Source organism: Chaetodon trifascialis, chromosome 3, assembly GCF_039877785.1.
Source record: "Chaetodon trifascialis isolate fChaTrf1 chromosome 3, fChaTrf1.hap1, whole genome shotgun sequence".
In the NCBI taxonomy this organism is placed as follows: domain Eukaryota; kingdom Metazoa; phylum Chordata; class Actinopteri; order Chaetodontiformes; family Chaetodontidae; genus Chaetodon; species Chaetodon trifascialis.
Window position 1 is genome coordinate 29756751 of NC_092058.1, and position 24907 is coordinate 29781657.

At 41.1% G+C, this 24907-nt stretch overlaps 1 protein-coding gene across 5 annotated transcripts in view; it reads right to left on the reverse strand.

The window, feature by feature from the left end:
* plekha6 (pleckstrin homology domain containing, family A member 6) overlaps window positions 1-24907 on the reverse strand; it is a 291763-nt gene that overhangs the window by 56073 nt on the left and 210783 nt on the right. For 2 of the 5 annotated variants that reach the window (XM_070959441.1, XM_070959440.1), the window contains one exon: window positions 22-209. In XM_070959441.1, the coding sequence (XP_070815542.1) occupies window positions 22-209 (188 nt within the window). Of the gene's footprint in view, window positions 1-21; window positions 210-1070; window positions 1243-24907 lie in introns of those variants that run through there. The other 3 variants (XM_070959444.1, XM_070959443.1, XM_070959442.1) reach the window with 3 other exon arrangements.

Here is a 24907-nt window from a genome sequence, read left to right on the forward strand (position 1 = left end):
ATGCATGTGTGTGAACAGCACCTTTGTGTTGGCTGAATGTTGACCTCTGAAGCCTCGCTCATGGCTCTAATCCAATCTTCCTGCTCCTCATGACTTTCTGTGCTGAAGTAGTATGTCCTGGTCCCAGCGTGCTCTGCCTGCATGCAAAACACAACAGGACCCTTCAACTCTCCGTCCTCACCCTCACCCACCTCCTCCTCCAACCACACCTGCAGAAAGGGAAAACACAGAGAGGCACCACATAAGTAATACAATCTTAAAGAGGTTAGTGTTATTATCATATTCAACATCCCCATCATGTACATCAGCAGCAACTTGATCTCCTCAATGGAGAAGCATGATATTAAAGATGTCCTGGCAAAATGTAACTATAGTTGAATCCAACTTATTAGCATTAGTATTTTCAAGTCCATGTAGCAACATCCTTTCCACTGTCATGTGATTGTGGTGAACCTCACTTGCTGGTATGAAATTCAGAATAAGCATATATTTACAAAAATCTGTCAATCAGTAAGTTGATGAGGGAAATATGTTTTGTGCTGTTTTCAGTTGAGTATGTATTAAAAAGTTATCACACTGTTTTATTTAATTTTACACAGTGCCCCAACTTTTTTGGAATACAGGTTGGACAATTAATGTACATAACTAGGAAAAGCAGATGGACCATAATTATTGTGGAACTATTCATGCACAATCTTCAGGTCGACTGGTTTGCATTACAGCTACACTCACTGATTCTGTTGCACTCCCAAATAGTGCCCTAAATCTTTGAATGTCCTCCTTATGTTTTGAACCTCAAACCAGTTCACAGACAGATGAGTTTTAAAACTTTATAGGGTTTACATAAGCGGCATTGGTTGCAATAAAAAAATCAGAGGGTGTTCACCTTTCACCAGCAGAGTTGACATGCAGTAAGTAACTGAACAGCCGAAACGGAACAAGACTATTATGTGCGAATCCTTAATGTATCCAAGTAACATGCAGACATACAGTACAAGACGCGTAAAGATGTAATCAGGCAATCTCAAACAGTTAATAAAAAGAAGGGTAGTAAAACATCAACACCCTACCTGCTGTACTTTCTACCGAAACAGGAGACAGCAAGGACCAGCAGACCTCACAGAAGTGGGCAACAGTGGGAGGGAGAGAAGGAAGTTAGGGGGGTGGGAAGTTAAGGGTTGTGGGGTCAAAGGTCACTGCTCACTGCTGGTTAGCATGAATATGTATCCCTCAAGGCTGTGACTCACTGAGGAAGAGGAAAGATGGTTGTGAACACCTGGAGCCTTACATTCCAAACACGATACACATGAGGAGGCTTTTATTTCATTCTTAAATGACAGACTTAAACTGTTGAATGTTTACTTTGAGAACATTATTTCGGTGCCTGATGTTTTCAATACCATATTTACTGTGAAGGACAAACAGGTTTTAAATACAAATCAATATGTGTTTTCAGTATCTCCACATGGACAACTGACAGTTTAACAAAATAGCAAACATCTCCCTCCATCCATCCATTTTCTATACCGCCTATCCCTTTTGGGGTTGCGGGGGGGCTGGAGCCTATCCCAGCTGTCAATGGGCAAGAGGTGGGGTACACCCTGGACCGGTCGCCAGTCGATTGCAGGGCAACACATATGACAAACAACCATTCACACTTACACCTAGGGGCAATTTTTTTTCCACCAGTCACCAATTAACCTAATGAGCATGTTTTTGGTCTGTGGGAGGAAGCCGGAGTGCCTGGAGAGAACCCACACATGCACGGGAAGAACATGCAAACTTCGCACAGAAATGCATCGCCCGGGGATCAAACCAGCAACCTTCTTGCTGTGAGGCACGTGCACTACCTGCTGCCCCACTGCGCTGCCCCAAACATCTCCCTATGGATACTAATTGTATACGTAAGTAATGGAAGAAGAACCTTGTATGGGTACATATTGAGAACAATGCTAATGTCACCCTGTAAATATGGTCCTTATTGTCAAAAAACAAACAAACAAAAAAAAAAAACTAAAATGACTGAAATAAAACATCCCTTACAGAAAAACCACATGAATGTCACATGTGCTAATCACATGTGGTCACATGTGATTATATTGACATGTAAACATGGAACACGTGATTTGCACGTTAAACATGGGAAATATGTGGTTTTGGAATATTTTTCATGGTGTAATGTGTGAAACCCAAGCAAATTCCTATGTGAAAACCATGGGATTCCATGTGACACCCATATAATTACGTGAAACACATGTTTTTACAATAACCCATGTTATTACATGTGTAACCCATATAAACTCCCATGTGAGACCGATAAAAATACCCGTGAAACCCATGTTATTAAATGTGTAACCCATATAGACTCCCATGTGACACCAGTGTGATTACATATGAAACCCATATTATTACATGTGAAACTCATGTTTTTTACATGTGTAAGCCATATCAACTCCCATCTGAAACTGATTCAAATACCCATGTGAAACCAAGTGGGTTTCAAAATAGTCTTAGTACTTACATTTTCTATATGAAATTTAAACCAACAAAACACAGATCTAAACTAGGAATGCAAGCAGTCTTGGATGTGCCTGGCAGATGTCGTCAAAGAGGAAAATGAGGGTTCACGATATGATCTGTCCATCCATACAAAGGCAGACTTCAAACCAGTGTTTAATATTCAGTTTAATAATTTTACAAGAAATAAAGTAGTTAAGACAAATATAAGTGATACAAATACTGTTTATTTGCAATGAAAAGTGAGAACAGAACTGTCCATAAAAAGGATCAAAATGCCTCTAAAAAATGTCTTCTGGGGAAAGAGTGTGTGTGTATTGTGTGTTTGTGTTGTCCTCTGGGTATCCTCCAGCAGGGTCCCTATTTTGGGATCGAAAGACAAAATCAGATTAGGGCAGTACAAACACCAGTCTATTCTATCAAAGTAAAGGTTAATTTCTTTTCTATCTGGATTACAGGATTGGTTCTGTTATTTTCAAGTGATGACTGGTCTATGTAGAGTAGTCAAATATATAAACAAGCACAGATCCTGTGCAGACCCACAGCAGGCCCCTTGGAAGCCATCCAAAACTGTATCATCATCAACAGTATCATATACAGTATAAATAGGTTAGCCTGTTTCCCTCTCAGCTCATCTCCTGGTGTCTTTTAATTTTTGTGCCATGCAGGCTTTGATTTCAGTGTGTCTGATGGCTCTGTGAACTTTTTTGACATGGTCTGTAAGAAATGAAATGCTACTAAATTTACTCGGGGTTCACCAATTAATTCATGTTGTGTAATATAGGTGTCAATGAGGATGCTGATGAAAATAATTGAAAAAGAGCAACATTTTTGTGTGTTAACAAGCTGATACAACAGCATTTTGCCCAACCCAAACAATATTCAGGCATGCTTACCAATTACTAGCTTCACTTTGCCTTTGTCAAGGCTCTGTCTTTTCTCCCCTACAATCCCCTTTTTTCCTGTGATGGAGCACGTTGCCATCTCTTCCACAGTGAAGATGGAGTCCATCACAGTCCTGCTTCTTGTAGCCATCACACCTTTAAGCATAATCCAAGGCGGTTCGATTCATTAAATCCAATACAGACTCGTTCTGCAAAGATAAAGAAATATTAGAATACATCTGTGTACTCCCAGAATGGAAAAAAGTCCAGTTCTCAAAGGTGTGGCATTGGCATGGGTGCTGGTGAGAAAAAAAGATTTGACTGAACTTTTTTTTACTGGGGTTCAGGTTGTGTTGCGAAGCTTATGTTTGCATCCCACATGTGCAATGTGTATGTGTAAGGCCTAAATTAGCTCCTAGCTATTACTGAGTTTCTAATAAGCAGTCTTAAAAATCTAGGAATTATTTGAAATCATCATTTTGGCACAAATAGTCTATGTAGTATTACTGTGTGGTGATGAATGAGTGTGTGCTCAGTCTATTAAAAACAGGGTTAGAATTTATTTATATTTTAAATATAACTAAATGTTGTTTCTAGAGCAACAACAGTAATGTTTACAACAGCAAAATTAAAAGTTAAAACAGCATATTTAGATAACGCAAAGCCTCGTTGTAAACATGTAATATGTAAATATGTGGATTGAAGGGCATCGTATATTTCACTATGAACTCTGCTGTCGCCAGGGTCATTTCACGGTGTCATTCTGAATCTCATTCAAAAGGAGTTCTGCTCTCTAACATTTCTGTCAAGACGGGTTTTTAGCGATGCAATCGTCACACATGGCCTTGTGATACTTTTTAAAGCTACAGTAGAAAGGGTTGTTCTACACAATACGTGACTGTCAAAACAGGTCCAGACAACCGCCGTACTGTTCCTCTTTGACACTAAAGTCACCTCTCGCTCTCTGGTGTTCAGTTCTGGGGGGGAGGGGAGCTGGCAACTAGTGTGCCATTACCAAACATTGATTAGAAGAAATGAAAAGACAGCAGAATTTAAGTAAAGATGATCAATTCATTGCTTACAAGAGGATTTGGGCAGGCCAAATATAATGAATGTATGGGAAACACTGCATGGTCCACAAATGAAATCACTTCTCCTGACTATGTAAGTGATACCTTTGTCTCTCCTATTTGGTTGTGAAGAGGGGCTGGGTGGCTGCTAGAAGGCACCGGGTGGCTGGGGGCAGGCTGAGCTGCCTGTATAGCGTCTTTCACAGTTTTTGTGATTGTATCTGGTAGCCCTACAATTAAATCAAAGAGGGAACACTTACCTATTCAAAATCACTAATTGAGTTGTCACTTAATATAGTTGTAGCATTATTATTATAATATTGTCATGGAAATAGGTTCAAGGTTACTGCAAGGGCTCCCCTCCATACTTACCCTCTTGCATTTGGAGGTTCAACCTTCGCAACCACCTGATTTCCTTATCCTCGTCATTTATCCTCTCCTCAAGCTCCTTTAGATCATTTTTTAGTCCCTCTACCAGGTGAGAAAGAGAAGATAAAGAAAGAAGTTAAATAATGGATGGAGAACTTTGGTAGTATCTCGTGATATACTGTAAGCCCAAAATCTGTGATTCTCTGTTATCTGTTGCTCTGGTTGGTACAAGTGGAGAAGGTGTGTTGTAATCCTGCTGAAATGTTTTCAAGTGAATTGCTTTCTCTATGTTATTAAACAAACAAGTGCAACACCAAAATCAGGTCTGAAAAATTGCACACTTGTTAATTCAAACTGAATGGAAACCTGAACTTTGGCAAACATTACTGATGACAGGAAGATCATTGAGTGAATATACTAATATTTTTGGAATCTGCAGACTTCAGAGGATCTGCAACATGTTTTGTGTTGGGCTGTGACCATTTATGGCACTACCAATTAATTTAATAAGTATCGATGATAACAGGCAGAAAATCAGTGAGCAAACATTTTTTGGTTTTCCCTTAATAGCTGATTCTGCCTTTATTTGCTGCCTAGTTTGCTGCCTAGCCACAGCATGACTGAGATCTCTGACAACAATCAGTTGGGTGCTGCAGCCTATTTTACACACTGTTTCTACTGTCTTAAAAAAGATAAATGAATAAAATAATCAACTACACACAAAAAACCCCTTAGTTGCACTTTTAATAATATGAACTGTTACATTTACCTTTGGTCGTTTCGGAGTCCTGTATGGGTCCTCCTGAAAAGTCTGAAAAACAAGTGTGGAGGAAGGGTGTAAAAGGCCAGCAGTTATGGTGATGAGTATAAGACTGAATAGTAACATGTGTACTGCCCAAAAGTTGTATACATACTCAGGTTTGTAAAAGCATAATGATAAATGTATGACATAGACAACAAATCATCAGTAAATTATGTCACACCTGAAGCAATCCAAATAATTTAGATAAAAGGTAACTGAAAAAAAGTAATGAGAACATGAACATATGTTTGTACAGCATTTCTGTACCTTCTGGGGTTGAGGTGTGTCATCCTCATCATCAGAGTGACCACTTTCCTCAGTGGCAATTTTAGTATGACAAAACAGCAAGCGAATTGCAAGGGAAAGGAGAGGACAGGAGGGAGTATAAATGAGATTGAACATCCTGCAATAACACCTTCATTATTTAGTAAGTAATTTAAATATTAGATCTGACTATTTCAACAATAGTGTAACAACATACCTTTCTGGACTCCACATATTGTGTCTCTCTATCCAGTGACACTCTGCCTTTCTGATTTCCTCAAGGCTCTCTGTTTTACAATAAAGCACAAGAACAGTAATTGCAGCAGGGATTGACCATCTGGCCACTCAAGACATTGTGCCTCCTCAAGGGGGGGCAGATTCTAACATTGCGGAAATGGTGGATTCCCAGTTGTTCGATTTTGAGGCGGCAGTTTGGCTAATGCTCCCGTTATGCTAATGTTAGTCGGCCCGTGGGTCGACAACTGGCGTTCTGGCGTTGACGTTACAAGTACGTCCTGGACGGCTTCCACGTTAACATCGTCCACCAATGTGTCCCGAGTAACGTTAGTAGTAACACTCACGTTACTATTGCTAACTTCTGCGAACTTTTGCTAACGCTCATGTTGTGCTAATGTTAGCTGGCCCATGGGACGACAACTGCCGTTGATGTTACACGTACGTCCTGGACGGCTTCCACATCAACATCATCCACCAACGTGTCCTGAGTATCGTTACTAGTAACACTAACGTTACTATTGCTAACTAGCTAATCGACTTCATTTCTCTAAATTCTCTCACATCAACTCACTGCATCACTCGACCGACAGCTCAAGGAGACAGCCCACTACCGCTATCAACTCAATAACAGCTGAGCTGTGATTGGTACCTTGAGCTTCACATTGCATGCAGGGAGTCGCAGTTTTTTTTTGGCACGCCTGAAAGCCATGAAACAAAACAATACAGTTTTCTTAAAGAACGGCGAATATTGATATAACGTTGTGGTAGCTCACAGCTAACCCTGTGCGAGGAGGGTTTTTTTTCCATTTCGCATAAATTTTTAATCGCCCTCAGCATTTTCGTTCCGCGTCCTGGACAAGCCCTGTTGATGTATTTTTTGTTCGAGAGGAACTTCTCCAAATTAGGAAACTGACTTCACAACTATTCCAGTTTGGATTTCTACAACATATGGAAGGTAAGGAATCACCTTTTTGTATATCAGAAGAGTTCACCCTAGAGAAAAAAAACAGGAGGTGCATACATACATACACACACACACACACACACACACACACACACACTCTTGAACGGGCCTTGGTGTCTCTTGAAAGCTGTGAGATGGCCTTAGCCATAATAAAGGATAAAGTTGAACACAATAACAAAATGAATCAGAAAATTGCAATGTTAGGGGTTATTTTATAGCGAGGTTAGCTAGCACATTCAATAATGCCTAACTAGCTGTTAGTAATATGATAGTGCAAGGTTATGCTGTGATCTGTACGTTGTAGCTAGGTTAGCGGTCACAGTACCTTGCTAGCTAAGTTTGTTAGCCAACCTAATGGAGATGCAACATTAACAAGTTCCCTACAGACCACTACTATATGTTACCATTTTGTTGCTTGACTTAACGGTAAGTAATAATAAGATGGGTGCAATTGATCATAAATACTTATAGCACTAACGTTGAATTATTCAGAATTGATTCACTTACCTTTTACACTGAGTATCTGGGCCGGAAAAGCTTTCCAGCCGCCTTTAGGTGGCTTTACTCCAACCACCCCATGTTCCACCAGGCCAGTCCTCTTTGGGTCACTTGACATTTTTTTGTCTTTCACATTTCTCTCCAATCCCACACTTACTTTGTTTTCTTCTATCCACTTTATTAGCACATATATAGCTTTCTTGTCCCTTTGCTAACATAGCTTATACCTCTGGTCTACTTAGTTTTGCCTCAGCAACTGACAGTAAAAGCAGAGCCAATCAGATTTTTTGGCGGGCTTGCAAAGTCTCCACGCGCTTCATCTATAGCTTCTAGCAAGATGGCCGTGTGGTGATTTAATAGAATTGTTTCCCCTCTTATAATGCAGTCCTTTGATGACAACACTGACAGCGATGGGACAGGCGCAAGTTTGGACTCTGACTTTGAGGTGAATTTGCATTTTAAACAACTTAACAGCTCAGAAATCACTTTGGCCTAATAAGCACACCTCATGTCTTCTGCCATTGCTCTGAGAGGTCAGCCTAGTCATGTTATCTAACATGAGTCATGAGGGGTGCTTATGAAGCCAAGTAGTTAGTTATCTATTATAAAATATTTATTTTTCTTTTTCTTTTTAAGCAACCCAGTGGACATGCTGTAGATGACAGCAATGAGGAACAGGGGAGGATGAACAATGAACCTGAAAAAGTAGGTTTACTCATTCTGTATTTTATGTGTATTCTCATAATGATTAAGACTTAGCCCCACTTTGAAATAATGCTACCTTTTGTCTCCTTCTAGCAGTCCCTTGATGACCACAGGGACAGAGACAGCAATGGCACAGCCGCAAGTTTGGACTCTGACTTCGAGGTGAGTTTGCATTTTAAGTTTTCACTTTAAAAGCGGAGTTATCAAACATGATGTTCTGGGGGACCTCTCAGAACCAAGGACAGACAACATGAGTAGTAGTTGTGCTAACGAGGCTAGAAATTGATTTACAGTATTTATTCATCATCATCATCATCATCATTATCAATATGATGATTTTGTATAAATACTGTTTGTCAACTTCTAAATCCTTTCCTTTTCACAGAAACTGATATAACACAACAATTTAAATCCAGCACTTCTCTGAGCTAATAATAGCTATTGGTGTCTCTCCTCTCTGTAGCACCTCCTCGACAGCAACACGGATGACGATGATGGTGGTGATGGTGATGATGGTGGTGATAACTGCTCAACTTCTGATTCTGAACACATGGTAGCATTTTTGATACAAACCAGTCTGATTAGAGACATGAATCAAATCCTTGTTGAAGTTCAATCACTTCCTGTAAAATATGAGCTGTTGTGGTTCACACTACATGTAGTTGGATAATCTTTATTATAATATATCCCAAATTTGCACAGTAGAGCCATCAAGCATTTTGTCCTTGTACCATAGTTAGCTTGGAATGGGCACTGGGAATGGCTGAGCAGGATTCCAAATAATGACAATTTCTGATAATGTACTAATAACTCATAACACTCATAACAGCCAGTGGTTTTGAATATCGTGCTATCATAGAGCCAATGGTCAATATTTAGTCAATATTTTACAGCAGCCCCCTGACACTTCATAGCTGGAATCCAGATTCTTGATTCTTCTGCCAATCGCAAGCAGTTTAATTTACGATGTCACAACATTTCATACTGCCTCTGAAAGAGGGTGGGGGTGCCTCTGCTGCCAAGAGGCCAAATGGTTCGATCACATCTCCTACTTTAACCACATTACTGGAGCTGTAACTAATAGGGATCCTGTTTTTTATTCCAGGTTAATGATGACATAATGAGGTCCCCACTGTACAGAGGAGCATCTGTTACTCTTGGACAAACCATCCTACTTTTGATGGCTTTGCTGGAGCAGTGGGATTGACACAAGATGGTCTTCAAACACTTCTCCAAATTGTAGCATCGGTAGCATTCATGTGCTAATTAGAGCTATTCTCACCTTCGCGGAGGCGCGAATAACCATGCTCCCCGCCGACGGAGGGTCCCTTTCCGTTGATTTTCGGAGTGGGCGAACTTCCCCATAAACTGGCCGTGAATTGCCGATAATCAGCGAACTTCGCGGGGGTTTACTGGTCGGAAATGTGGTTTTTCATGCCAAATAACCATAAAATTAACTCCACACACTGATGCTCAAACAGAAGGATGTATCCCTTAAGATATTAATGACTCTATGGTATCTCAGTGGTTTTCTCATAGCAAATAGATTGTATGCTTCAAACTCACTTGAGCTGAGTGTGAATGTTGACACATCTGCCTGTTTTCTCCCAAAGTCCAAAAATATTTGGATGGTGTAAATGAGGGGTAATGTGGGTTATCCCTTTAATAGGCTGGTAATCAGTCTGGGGTGTGTGTCCTTCCTTCACGCAAAATAGAATATGTGGATATAGAATGAATTTTGCCTCAGTCAGTGACATGAACACAAGAATAGAGAGAGAGCAGAACAAACAACCCAAAGGAATGAACACTCTTCTTCTCGTGGTCACCTGATATTTCTGACAAACTGCTTTCAGAAAGGGTGAGGTTAAGCGTCACTGCACACACAGGTCACACCCATTAATGTAACCCTATGAGTCACACATACACACACACGCTTACCCTCCTGTCTCCACACACACACGCTTACCCTCCTGCCTCCACACACACACACACACACACACACACACACACACACACACACACACACACACACACACACACACACACACACCTGAGCCAGTGCCCATCGTGACATCCAATAGGATGTCATGCTTTTACCTGAACCTAAACTTACCTAACCTGTAACCCTATCCTCAGTCTTCACCCTAAAATTTAATGATTTACATTAAGGGGACCTGCATTTTGTCCCCGTAAGGCAGGTGAGTCCCCACAGTGTGACTGTGTAAACAGATTTTTGTCCCCACAACATGATGAATACCAGGTCACTCACACACACACACCTAAATGCCCTGTTTAATCATTCACTCAACGGTCTGAGGAGGTAATGAGAACATGGTATTTAAGCTGTGGTGGATTTCTAATGCTAATATTCAGAACTTACTATATACCAGAGTTTTGGTTTGATTTGAGAACTGAGACACAGCAAAACCTTCAGCACGACTGAATGCCTCCCTTACACAGCCACACCTCTATAGAGTTAGGTGGTGAAGCCACAGGTACAACAGGTTTCAACAGCGCTCTGACTGAGCTGCTGATTGGAAAAAAAGAAGAAGAAAAAAAACACTCCAAAAGAGCAGAGATCTCTTCCACGTAGACAAACAACTAACGTAGCTGGATGGCACTGTTTACATTTTGGCATGAAAAAGAATTTTCTATTTGTGAAACAAGTGAAGTCAGCGCCACTAATCCTCCAAAGATACAGACCCAGTCAGACTGAGCTGAATGAAAGATAAAGATGAGAAGGATTTCATTATGAACTTGTGTTTATATCTGACTGCCTCTTTATATGTAGACAGAGTTTGTTGTTTGAAATTGTTTATAGGATTCTTTGCAAGTGGCATGACTCAGTGTTAGTTGGTTGATCCACCACATGGTCCACACTGACATATCTGAACAACTACTGGATAGATTTAAATTTAGTATAGATATGCATTGGTTCCAAGGGGCTGAATCATGCCCCGACTTTCCCTGTAGTTCCAGCAGTAGGTCAAAATTTTCACTTATCCTGTGGTATCTCAACATCTGCAAAATTGGTTGGAACCAAACTGTCTTCAGACATATTTGATTGCTGCAGAATAAACACTGTAAACATTGGTGATCTCCACACCTTTCCTATAGCACTACCATTCAATTTTGTGTGAAATGTCAGTTAAATTATTGGACACACACACGCAGAATGAACAGGATAACATGGACGACAGGGATAGAAAAGTGAATAAGATAGAAGAAGGATGACATGAGACGGAAAATAAATGGAGTACATAGAATGAATACAATCAAGTAAAACACAACACAAACAAGTGCCAGGCAAAATGCCAATCTTTCAGCCTGTATCAAGAAAGTTACAAGTTAAAGGTTAAAACGAAGAGATAAGATTTTAGTTTTCTTGTTAAAAATATTTAGTGAGCTGACTTCCCTGATACATACAGGTAACTGTATTTATTTAGCGGGTTTCAACTCTGAATCTTTTCAAAGTTGAATAGCCTGCAGCCGACTTGTTTCGCTGCCAGATCGCATGCATCTACAAGAGAAAGGAGGGGGAGTAACGGAGTTCGCATCAAATGTCATTTCTCTCAGTACCAGTTACTATTTTTTTACACAGCACTAAATTTGAGAGAAATTAGCATACATCTTGTCCCAGCTATTTTAGCAACTTGATAGAATGATTTTTTTTTTTTTTAGATAGCTAGTGTCTTTTTTGTTTTGGTTTTGTTTCACAGAGGCAGCCGAATGACATTAAGTGGCACTGAACTTGCGTAGCATTATTTCTAACACTGTAAAGGTAAGAGGATAAGTGTTTTGCTTAATTCCCAGTTAAAGTTGGCACTGGGTTGATTAAGGTTTAGCCATTAACAGCTGCATTGGTGGGGTGTGAACCTGTGAGAAATGTATGAGCACAGTGCAAGAAATGTTTGTTTGTTTGTTTGTTTGTTTGTTTGTTTGTTTGTTTGTTTGTTTGTTTACACAGCACTACTAGTTATGTTTGGTGTGAGTGTAAAGTGGATTGATTGAGCCACAGCTAAAACGAAAATTCTATGTCCAGCTACAATCTGCATAAAGGCCTGCCTGCTGGGAAGCAGGACACCATGTAGAAAGGCTATTGGAAAAGGTGTAGTGAAATAATAAGCTAGTTAGCTGTTACTTATTTTAGTCACATTACTTCATGTAACTGCACGTAAGAATATACCAGCATACAGGTAGAGATATATTACTCCAGTCTTCTATTGTTCAGCAATGTTAGCCATTATGTGTTTGTATGTGTCTGCTGATCCTAAAGTATGCACAATGAACAATTTTGTAAGACTGCTGAGAGGTAATTGTTTTGTTTTTTTAAGCTTTTTTTTTTTTTTTTTTAGCATATGTTGGCATTACAACATTAGATACGAAACAATTTTTTCCATTCAACAATTGTTCACAACTTGCTCTCAAAACAATTTCATTGGATCAAGGATTAATTAGCCAACAACAGGCTAAGACAATGACACTGATACAGTCTTAAATTAGTTTATAGTCGTTATTTTGTTACATAAGGTTTCACTGTCAGTTTATAATAAAATTGTACTTTGAGAGATTTCAGTTCTCCTGTTAGCGTAGTAAGAGAAAAGCCCATTTAACTGTAATTTTTGCAAGCAGATTTTTTTCGTTTTCAGCCTCATTAAAAACTGGCATATCATAAGTTGTAGAGGTTATTGTAAAATGGATGCTGAACAATCTGTAACCACTGTACACAGAGGATGTATAAAAAATGTTAATGTTTAAAATAAACTATATGGACGAAGTGTTTTTTTGTTTTTATTTATTTTTTTAATAATAAACAGGTTAATTATAAAAACTGGAAGTGCCTTATTATTCTTACTTAAGTGAAATAAATTACTAATACTCATAGAAATTAAGGTAACAATTTGCATGGACATTTTTGAGTAGGATGGAAGTAAAGTAAAAAGTTCAAATATCTTACATGAATTGAACTGAACACTTCAGGTGCATTATTTGGTTCAGCAAAGTTGTGTGGCATCAATATAACTATGGAAACATACATTGTGCTTTCCAATGATGTCACCAAGGGGCAGAATGTATAGTGAGAATAGTAAAGACCTGGATGACCTGCAGTTTTCTGTTGCTAAACTCAGACAAAACTGAATTGTTGGTTTCTTTGTAGATAAAAGAGCTTGGTCTGTACCAGCTCTATATGGAAAGTGTCCTGAGACAACTTCTGTTGTGATTTGGCGCTATACAAATAAAATTTAATTGAATTGAATTGAAAGTTATAGAACTAGGCCCTAAACACCTTACAAACTCACTTTCTCATGATATAGCAGCTATGGATGGCATTGTGCTGGCCTCCAGCACCACTGTACAGAATCTGGGAGTTATCTTTGATCAGGATATGTTCTTCCATGTAAAACAAATTTCAAGGACAGCCTTTTTTCACCTATGTAACATTGCAAAAAATCAGGCACATCCTGTCTCAACAAGATGCTGAAAAATGAGTTCATGCATTTGTAACTTCCAGTATGGATTTTTGCAGTTCCTTACTATCAGGCTCCCCAAATTTGTTGTTGAATATCCTCCAGTTGCTCCAGAACGCTGCAGCACGCATTCTGACAAAAACGCGGGAGAGAGATTGTATTTCTTTGATATTAGTCACTTTGCACTGGCTCCCTGTAAAATTTGGAATAGAATTAAAATCCTTGTCCTTACGTACAAAGCCATATATCGTCAGGCACCATCTTATCTTAAAGACCTCATAGTACCTCATTACCCCATTAGAACACTGCGCTTCCAGAATGCAGGCTTACTTATGGTTCCTAAAGTCTCTAAAAGCAGAATGGGAGCCAGAGCCTTTAGCTATCAAGCTTCTCTCCTGTGGAACCATCTTCCAGTCTTTGTCCAGGAAGCAGACACTGTCTCTACATTTCAGAGTAGGCTCAAAACTTTTCTTTTTGATAAAGCTTATAGTCAGGGCTGACTGAGGCTTTCCTTGGACGAGCCCTTAGTTATGCTGCTATAGCATTAAACTGTTGAGGGACTTTAACTACAAAAGTGAATGAACAAAAGAAAAAAAAATTAAATCAAATCAATATTTGGTGTGACTACCCCTTCGAACCAGCATCGATTAGTACAGGTACACTTGCACAAAGTCAGAGATTTTGTAAGATTATAGTCAGGTGCATGATCAACCAAAAAAAAAAAAAAACCCCATCAAACAGCAGATAATGATCATCAATTTCTCATGTGGGTTGAAACAGCTGTGTGGGTGGCTTAAAACTGGGTGAGGAACAGCCAAACTCTGCTGCCAAAGTGAGGTTGTGCAAGACAGTTTCATGTCACAGGTCATACACCATGGACTGTGCACAGCAACAAGACACAAGGTTGTTATACTGCATCTCTCCCAAAAAAAGATTTCAAAGCAGACTGGGGTGAAGAAACACAAAGAAACGGGCAACATTGAGAACTGTAGACCCGATGGTTGGCCAAGGAAACACTGCAGCAGATGAGAAATACATCACGCTTATTTCTCTTTGAAATTTCCAGTAGTGCCATCAGCTCAGAACTGGTAGAAACCAGTAGGACCCAGGTACACCTATCTACTGTCTGTAGAAGTCTGGCCAGAAGCGGTCTTCATGGGAGAGTTGCAGCCAAAAAGCTACACTTCTGACATGAAAACAAGGCCAAATGACTCAATTATGCACGAAAACATAGGAGCTGGGGAGCAGAAAAATGGTAGCAAGTACTCTGGACCGATGAATCAACATTTGAAATATCTACCTGTTGCAGAAGGCAGTTAGTTCACCGAAGGGGTGGAGAGTGGTACAATAATGTGTGTCTGTAGGCAACAATGAAGCATGGTAGAGGTTCCATGCAAGTTTGGGGTGGCATTTCTGCAAATGGAGTTGAAGATTTGGTCAGGATTAATGGTGTCCTGAATGCTGAGAAATACAGGCAGATACTTATCTATCACGCAATAGGCATCAGAGAGGCGTATGATTGGTCCCAAATTTATTCTGAGGCAGGACAAAGACCCCAAACATGCAGCCAGTGTCATTAAAAGCTATCTTCAGTGTAAAGAAGAACAAGAAATCCTGGATGTAATGGTTTGGCCCCCACAGAGCCCTGATCTCAACATCATGGAGTCTGTCTGGGATTACATGAAGAGACAAAAGCATTTGAGGAAGCCTACAATACGTACATGTATCACTCACATAAATATATCATATTTGTATATACTATGCTATATATACGACATATAATTAAGGGTCTATTATAAGGACTGTCACTGTTGCTGTAATTGCATTTCTGTCCGTCTCTCTCTCTCTCTCTCTCTCTCTCTCTCTCTATTTCTCTCTCTCTCTCTCTCTCTCTCTCTATTTCTCTCTCTCTCTCTCTCTCTCTCTATTTCTCTCTCTGTCTGTCTCTGTCTTTTTAATTAATGGTCACATTAAAAAAAAGTTTATTCCCAGTGAAACTTATGCATTGGGCCAAAGACAGAGAAAACCCCTTCACCAGTGGTGGAAGAAGTATTCAGATCCTTTATTTCTTGCAAAGTACTAATACCACATTGTGAAAATAATTCATTACAAGTTAAAGGCCTCCATTCAAAACCTTACTTGAGTAAAAAAAACATATTATCATAAAAAAAATTCTTAGCAGCAGTACCAAGAGTAACAGAACTCATTCTGTAATGTACTCCATTCCACCATTGGCTGGTGGAGTTCCCAAAGCTATCTCAACGCACAAAATATCAAGCGGTTGACAATAGAAATCTTTGATTAACTTAAATTCAATTCAATATTCCTTTAGTAGTCCTGCAAGGGGAAATATGAATTTCACAGCAGCACCAATAAAGCAGATAGAGTAGTGTAACAAGTGCAGGATCTGAGGAGCCTGGGACTGAGGCCGTCCAGTCCTGCAGCCTTCCTGGTCTTTATTCTCCTGAGCTGATTCCTCACCTGGAGAGGTGTGAGGGACAAGTTGGAGCAGGGGGGCTGAGTGTCTTGTGATGTGGATGGGGGGCTGGGAGGAGCAGTGGGGGGTGGTGTTGGTGGCAGTGAACTGAATACTGCGGAACAGTTTTCAGCTCCTCCTTGTTTCCTGACTTGAAGGCCCTCTTCTTCTCCTTTAAAAGAGCCTTAATGTCAGGATTAATCCAGGGTTTGTTGTTTTAGTGATGCCGTACAGTCCTGGTGGGTACAGTCTTCTCCACACAGAAGTTTATGTAGTCTGTGATGCTGTCTGTCAAACTGTCAATGTCCTCCTCATGAGAGTCGCTGAATGTGGAAAACATTTTGTTATAGTGCGTGTGGTTATTGTTTTGTTTTGTTATTCTGTGTATTTGTGGGCTGCACGGTGGCGCTGCAAGTAGTGCACGTGCCTCACAGCAAGAAGGTCGCTGGTTCGATTCCCGGGTTGGGGCTTTCTGTGTGAAGTTTGCATGTTCTTCCCGTGCATGCGTGGTTTCTCTCCGGTTACTCCGGCTTCCTCCCACAGACCAAAAACATGCTCATTAGGTTAATTGGTGACGCTGGAGAAATACCAGCGTCTCAAGGATGAGAAGATGTGGGGCATAAAGGCAAAAGTGGTTCCAGTAGTGATCGGGGCACTCGGAGCAGTAACCCCCAAGCTGGGAGAATGGCTCCAGCAGATACCAGGAAGAACATCTGAGATCTCTGTTCAGAAGAGCGCACTCCTGGGAACAGCCAAGATCCTGCGCAGAACCCTCAAGCTGCAAGGGTTCTCTCCGGGCACTCCGGCTTCCTCCCACAGACGAAAAACATGCTCATTAGGTTAATTGGTGGCTCTAAATTGCCCTTAAGTGTGAGTGTTAGTGTAAATGGCTGTCTGTGTATATATGTTGCCCTGCGATCGACTGGCGACCGGTTCAGGGTGTACCCCGCCTCTCGCCTGTTGACAGCTGGGATATGCTCCAGCCCCCCCGTGACCCCGAAACGGATAAGCGGCATAGAAAATGGATGGATGGATGTGTATTTGTATGTGTACTAGTTTTTTCTCAGTTTCTGCAGTAGAGGTGTGGCCTGGTGGCACTGCAAGCAGATGATGCACCTGAGGTTAAATTCCACTGATTCTCCTCATGATTTATGCAGCGTGGCGGAGACATCTTGTTGCCAGATCGTCAAAGCTTCTTGCCTAGACTTTCCAGCCATTTGCCCTGTGCTCATAGTTTTCTTAGAAACCTTGTCTCGTGTTCTAGCCGCCTGCATGTGTATCCTGTCTTTGTTTGTTCTGTCTTTGGCTGCACGGTAGACAGTGCTAACACAGTCACCTCACAGCTAGAAGGTCCTGGGTTCAATTCCCGCCTGGGGCGCTGTGGGTGCTGGGGCGTGTCTTCCACCATGCCTTCTGTGCCTGCTGCCCTTTAAGGGGGGGCCTTTCTGTGTGGAGTTTGCATGTTCTACCCATGTTCACCTATGGTATCCTCCATAAAAAAAAAACACTAAAAACATGCAAGAAGATCACCACCTGACAAATGGTGACAAAAAGGAACTGGCTCCCCATTATCTTCCTCACCAATTTATTGTTCTTTGGTGAACAACATGGACGAGCTACAACTTCGGATCACATCACAGATGTTTATGGACTGCAAGGTCATGATTTTCACTGAAACGTGGCTTAACAACAGCATCCCAGACAATGTGATAGAGCTGCAGGGAGGCTGAGTCTTCAAACTGTTCGGACAGAACAGCAGAGCACTCTGGTAAAACTAGAGGCGGAGGACTGTGTTTTTATGTGAACAAAACTCGGTGTCCAGACTCTGTTATCACTGGGAGCCACTGTTCTGCTAATCTGGAATGTCTGATAATCAAGTGCAGGCCTTTTTATCTGCCTAGAGAGTTCACATCCACCATGATAACTGCAGCTTATATACCCCCCAGATGCTAATGCTAAACTAGCAATGAAAGAATGGTATGCTGCTATCCAACAAACAACAAAGAGCACAACCTGATTGAGCCCTCATTGTAGCTGGAGACTTCAAACACTCCAACCTGAGGAGTGTTCTCCCCAAATTTCACCAGAATGTTTCATGCCCCACCAGAGGAGACCAAACCCTGGACATATCAAATGTTTGACAGAGACCACCCTGGACTATGTCAAACTTTCCTGAAGCTGACAAAGCCAACCCCCTCCCTCACCTGGGACAGTTGGATCACTTCTCATTGTTCCAACCCCCCAGTACACACCACTCATCAAACGTGTGAAGCTGTCAGTGAGGACTGCTAAAGTATGGCCAGAGGGAGCAGATGCCACACTCCAGTAGCAGTTCCAACACACAATCTGTTTGTTCGCCACCTGGGCCACAATGGACTCAGGATCCATTGACTTAGACTCATGCCTCCTCCATTCTGGAGTACATTAACACGTGTTGACAACATTACCACCCACAAACAGCTAAAAACTTTCCCCAACCAGAAGCCTTGGATGAACAGTAAGGTCCACCTCCTATTAAAAGAACGTGACGCTGCTGGCACAGTAGCCTACAGCTCTTCCAGAGCTAACGTGAAGAGGGGCATCAGGGAAGCTAAACACACTCACAAGCTACAGATTGAAGAGCAATTCCCTATCAACGCCAACCCCTGCCACATGTGGTAGGGCATCCAGGCCATCACAGACTATCAGCGAAAAAACTCCCTCTTCAGCCATGAATGCATGCCTGTACATGGCTCCAACTCTATCATCAAGTTTGCAGACGACACCATGGTGATAGGCCTGATCAACAACAATGACGAGTCAGCCTACAGGGATGAGATATAGCAGCTGGCAATGTGGTGCGCTGACGACAACAACCTGACCTTCAACACAAAGAAGACCAAGAGCTCATCGTGGACTACAGGAAAACCACAGACTGCAGTCACACATCCCCATTCACATCGACGGGGCTGACGTTGAATGTGTCTCCAGCTTCAAGTTCCTGGGCATCCACATGTCTGAGGACTTCTCCTGGACCCTCAACTCCTCCACCTTGATAAAGAAAGCCCAACAGTGCCTCTATTTCCTGAGGAGACTGAGGAAAGTTTTGATAACAGGAGCCAGATGATACTTTTCTCTTCTCTCTTTTCTGTCAGTGAGGTCAGTTGCATTAGATACAAGCATAAACAACACTCACACACAGGTTGCTTATCACATTCTAAGGAAAAGATGTGAACAGTAGTTGGGCTACATCTTGGTAACTGGCCTATTATATTCGGTCATGTAAGTCCAACTTCTCTACGGGGCTGTCTTAAGCCCAAGAAGTTAAATGTGACCTTTTATCAGAGATGTGTGAACTTTTATCAGAGATCTGTGCTCATTCTGATGGAGGTCCTGCGAGAACTCTGTCATTCTGAGCCCAGCGCTGCTATACTTTTTATACTTGACCTCAATAAATACTTCAGCTGTGAACTGCAGATTTCTCCAGTCTGTTCTTGGGCTTCCAACAAAAAAATCGGGGCTAACAACAGGTGGTGAAACCGCCCAGTACATCACAGGTGCCCAGCTAACTGCCAATGAGGACCTCCAGCGCAAGCGGTGTCTAAGAAGGGCATGCAGCATCAGCAGTGACAGATAGGTAGGAGGTTCAGGAGCCTCCATTCACTGACACCCCCTCTACCACCTCATGGTCCCCCTACAACCCCCACCACCCTCCCACTGATTGACACTGACACACTCTCTTACTACCTTGCACCCCCCCTCCAACCCCCCACCATCCTCCCATAGACATTGTCACTCCCCTCACCCCAAGAGACTACAACAAGATAAACATTACAACTCAGCCATACCATCCTGCACGTTTGCACACTAGACATATCACTTTATATTTTATATTTTATATGCACTACATACCTCATCTGTTCACTTATAGTTTTAGTACTTATAGTACTTTTACTGCACTGCCACTTACTACCTGTTGCACATGTCACCTGTTTACATACCATGTTGCATGTTTGGGATATTATGACTATTTGCTCTTCTGATTAGATACAAAACTGCATCTCGTTGTCTCTGTGTTGTACTCTGACGATGACAATAAAGTTGAGGCCCAGATACAGTCATTTGTAGGCACCAATTTGCAAAAAAAATTGAGGCAGAAATAAAAACCTTCTACTTCAGTCTATTCAGACTTCTATTACTCAATGCTTGTAGCATTTACAGTGATTCTGACAGCCACTTTTGTCTCTGTGTTGTCCATGGGCCATTTTGAATTGACACTTATCGTTAAACAGAAGTGGCTGGACAGGAATAACCATAGAGAGTCAGAGCCACACCTCTATAATGCCTTGAGGGAGCTCATCCCATGAGACAGAACATGAGGAGTCCACTGTGAAAAAAGCACACATTCTGCTTCAAATAGCCAGTAGACACAGCATGCCTAAATCATTCATGGCAATGCCTCTTATCTCTCATCATCTAATGCATAATAGTTATGTGATCCATCTGTACATTCTAAACCACATATCTAAGTAATGACTGAAAATAGTAAGACTTGCTAGTCAGACAAAATAGTGAGAACTGAATACAAGAAGCTTTTTCCACTATCAATTCTTTCAAAAAGACACAAGTGCTCTGTCAAAAACCTGCACTGGCTGTGTCTACAGTAGAAACTCCACCACCAAGCAACCCATGATTCATTGACCTGTGTCCCCTCCACTCTGGGTTAAGCTGAATCTTATCTAACATCTTTAACTTCTGACAAAGCAGTTCACTATTTCAGCACAAACACCTGACATGCTGACATATAGTGGAGAGTTGAGCCACACACAGATCACAGAGTTTACTGCCTTTCCAGTAGTCTGAATAGAGGTACAGTACATGGTGTGCTCTACCTCTTTTGCCACATTGCAATGTGATGTCTAGCTAAGATGAGATGTCTGCATTAGAAGAAGTCAACTTTATTAATCACAGCACACAGAGTTGTCACATCCATGCAAGCTCACATTCCTGGTAGATTACTTTGTAATGTAAACAATATATGTTTCTATTTAACTTACTATTGTTGCAATAAAAATTAAGAATAATTACAGGCACTACAACAGAGATTGAAAAGCCTGTCAACACAGTGTGATGTGTCACATGGCATCTTAGGAGCCTTCAAATTCACAGATCTTTTACTCAAACTGGACTTGATTGAATTTTATATCACACCTAAATGATCTACCATGGTGGTGCACAGTAGTGCAGCGGCTTCTCAGCTACCAGTGACAGTCACTGAAACTAATTTGAGGAAAACTTTAGTGAGATGTAGTTCTGCCGAACTGCTGCACTTTGCTACTTGTAGCATAGCGATACAACCAGAGCTAAAAGCATTACTGGACAGAATGGAGATCCTGAGAACAACCAACAAAACATACCAGCTCAAGGGGAAGAGGAAGCAATGTACACGGAGACAGAAGAGGGGTAAACGCAGTGGACTGCTAATGAGGATGCAAGCCGGCAGGAGACTACTTCCCATGCTCTTTCTGGTGAATGCCTGCTATTTGGATAACAGGATTGACTTATTACGACTCTGTCTAAACAGCTACAGAGAGATGCGAAATTGTTGTGCACTTGTGCACAGATTGAGGGATCAGTTCTCTCCTGAGCCGACCACAACCACCGGTCTTGTAAATCACGAGGAGTTCTCACCCTGGATCATGTATACACCAATAAACAGGAGGCATATAAAGCAGTCGCCCATCCTCACCTGGGCTTCTCTAACCATATTTCCATTCTGCTGGCCCCCTCCCATTATCCTGTTCCTAGGGACAGTAAACCAGTGAACCAGTACTTGAAGTAACAAATCAACAATGCATGCCCAATTTTATTTTAAAGTGACCCATTCAGAAAAGGATAAACCCTGTGCTATTAACACTGACATGTAAAACTACTTTTGAATATTTAGTACACCCAGAAATATAGCAGTAGTATTTGAACATTGTCACTTAACTTCTGCTGCTTAACTTCTGCATATAATAACGATCATTATGAAATGAATATTAGCCACATTAGCCACAGAAGGATTGAGCAGCAGCAACAGATCCATCAACAGGAGCGGGAACTGAGATATTGTTAGCTGAGATGGTAGCTAGCATCGATATAAGCATCACTCATTTTTGGTTGAGCTGCTGGCTAATAGCAACAATGTGGCATCGCAAAGTCGTTTTTTTTTTTTTTTTTTTAAAGCAAATTGTTGTTTGAGTTGTTAGCTTCATATTTCCTTCATTTTTTTCTTTCCATCATTAATTTAATTATTGACTTTTTTATCCAACAGGGCAAGCAGGCAAGCAAATAGACCACAGGATTTATTTTCCCTGGATGGCCTCGTTGCAATGTGTGACCCGCCATACTCTGCCTCTGATTGACTTACCCTGATATTCTTACACAACTAATGAAGGCAACAAGGAGTAGAAGCCAATCAGAGGCAGGGTAAGGTGGGTCATGCCTTTGCCATCCTAGGGGGAAAAAAGCACACTACTAAAAGAGCTGTTTCAGTTTGAATGCACTAGAGTGAGAATACTGAATAAAACAAAATACAAAATGGAAGTCCAAGAACATTGAACAAAATCTGTGAATACGAAATTGGAATGGAACATGGAATTTGCTGAATAAGGCAGATGCCCTGTAGGTCATTTTCTCATACATGAATAAATTTTGCAAAATTTGCCAATGGCAAGGGCAGAGAAATGATCCACCACTCCCTCAAGAAAAAAAAAGGTTGGAGGTTGGAGGAATGTTCAGTTTTTCCATTTAAGCACTTTCTCCTATATTTTTTAAAATGTCTTTAAAGCAATAGTCCAGCACTTTGTAAAACATGCTCATTTGCTGTGAAAGGAGAAGATCACTATAAATCTAATTTCAGTGCATTCATGTATTTTGCTTAGGTTAGCACAAAGACTGGGAGCAGGGGAAAGGGTTACCCTGGCTCTGATTCAGCCCAATATATAGTATCTCTAGAAATTATGTTATTTTGTTTTGTGAGGTCTCTGCTTTGAGGCTAACTGTCACTCTCAGCCTGGCAGAATCACTGTTGACTTTTGAAATTTGATTCAAAGTCACTTTCCTAGTGTTTTATATTTACCCTCTGTATTTTATGCCGACTCCTACTTTGATTTTTCTCCAGTATATTTATAGCTTTATTATGATGCAGTTAGCCTTTTAACTCAGCTATATTTGGACAAAGCACCTTGGGAACATGTGGAAGTGTGAGAAAAATACACTGCAACAACAGTCAACGGAGACCAAAATCATCAACCTATAGATAGATAGATAGATAGATAGATAGATAGATAGATAGATAGATAGATAGATAGATAGATAGATAGATAGATAGATACTTTATTTATCCCCATGAGGGAAAATTTGGGTGTCCAGTAGCACATATGAACAGATACAAACAGATTAAAAACACACAGAGGAGCCTGTTACTGTGGCTGTTTCTCTGAGCTTCCAGAGTCTCATGAAGAGGATGACTTTTGTCGTTGAGGATGGCCTGCGCCATCCTCCTCATCCTCCTTTCCACCACGGACTCCACTCATTCCACCCTCCCACCGATTACAGAGCCACACCTACTGATCAGCTTATCCAGCCTGTTACTGTCTCTAACAGTCATACTGTTCCCCTAACAGACAGCACCACAGAGGAGAACTAGCAACCACACTAGCAACCACAGACTATTAAAAATGCAACATTTCATTACATACATCAAAGGACTTTAGTTTTCTTAGAAAGAAAAACCTGTACTGTCCTTTTTTGTACAGTACACTCAAGTGTACAGAACAGTCCAGTTTGCTGTCAAGGAGCACTGCATGAAAAATTGTTGTTTGAGTTGTTAGCTTCATATTTCCTTCATTTACTTCTTTCCATCATTAATTTAATTATTGACTTTTTTATCCAACAGGGCAAGAAGGCAAGCAAGTAGACCACAGGATTTATTTTCCCTGGATGGCCTCGTTGCAATGTGTGACCCGCCCTACTCTGCCTCTGACTGGCTTACTCTGATATTCTTACACAACTTAGAAAGAAAAACCTATTCTGTCCTTTTTTGTACAGCGCACTCGAGTGTACAGACCAGTCCAGTTTGCTGTCAAGGTGCACTCCTAGCACTGCATGAAAAACCACATTTTCGACCAGTAAACCCCCGCGAAGTTCGCTGATTATCGGCAATTCACGGCCAGTTTACGGGGAAGTTCGCCCACTCCAAAAATCGACGGAAAGGGACCCTCCGTCGGCGGGGAGCATGGTTATTCGCGCCTCCGCGAAGGTGAGAATAGCTCTAATTAGGTCATGAATGCTACCGACATCGATCTACTCAGGCTGGCCTGCTGATTTCACAAACAACCATTGGATGATTCCACAGGCATTTTAAAAGGAAACCCTCATGTGATTGGATAGCAACTCCAATCACATGAGTGAGTGATCATGTGATTGGATGGCAACTCTGCTGTTATTGGTCATTATATATATATATATACACACACACACACACACACACACACACATATTTATATAAAATAAAAAATATAATTATCACATATGTATGTATGTGTACATATATGTATATTATATTTCATTTTAATGATTCATTTGCTTGACTATCCACCTTCTGAAAACTACACTACCACACAGTGGA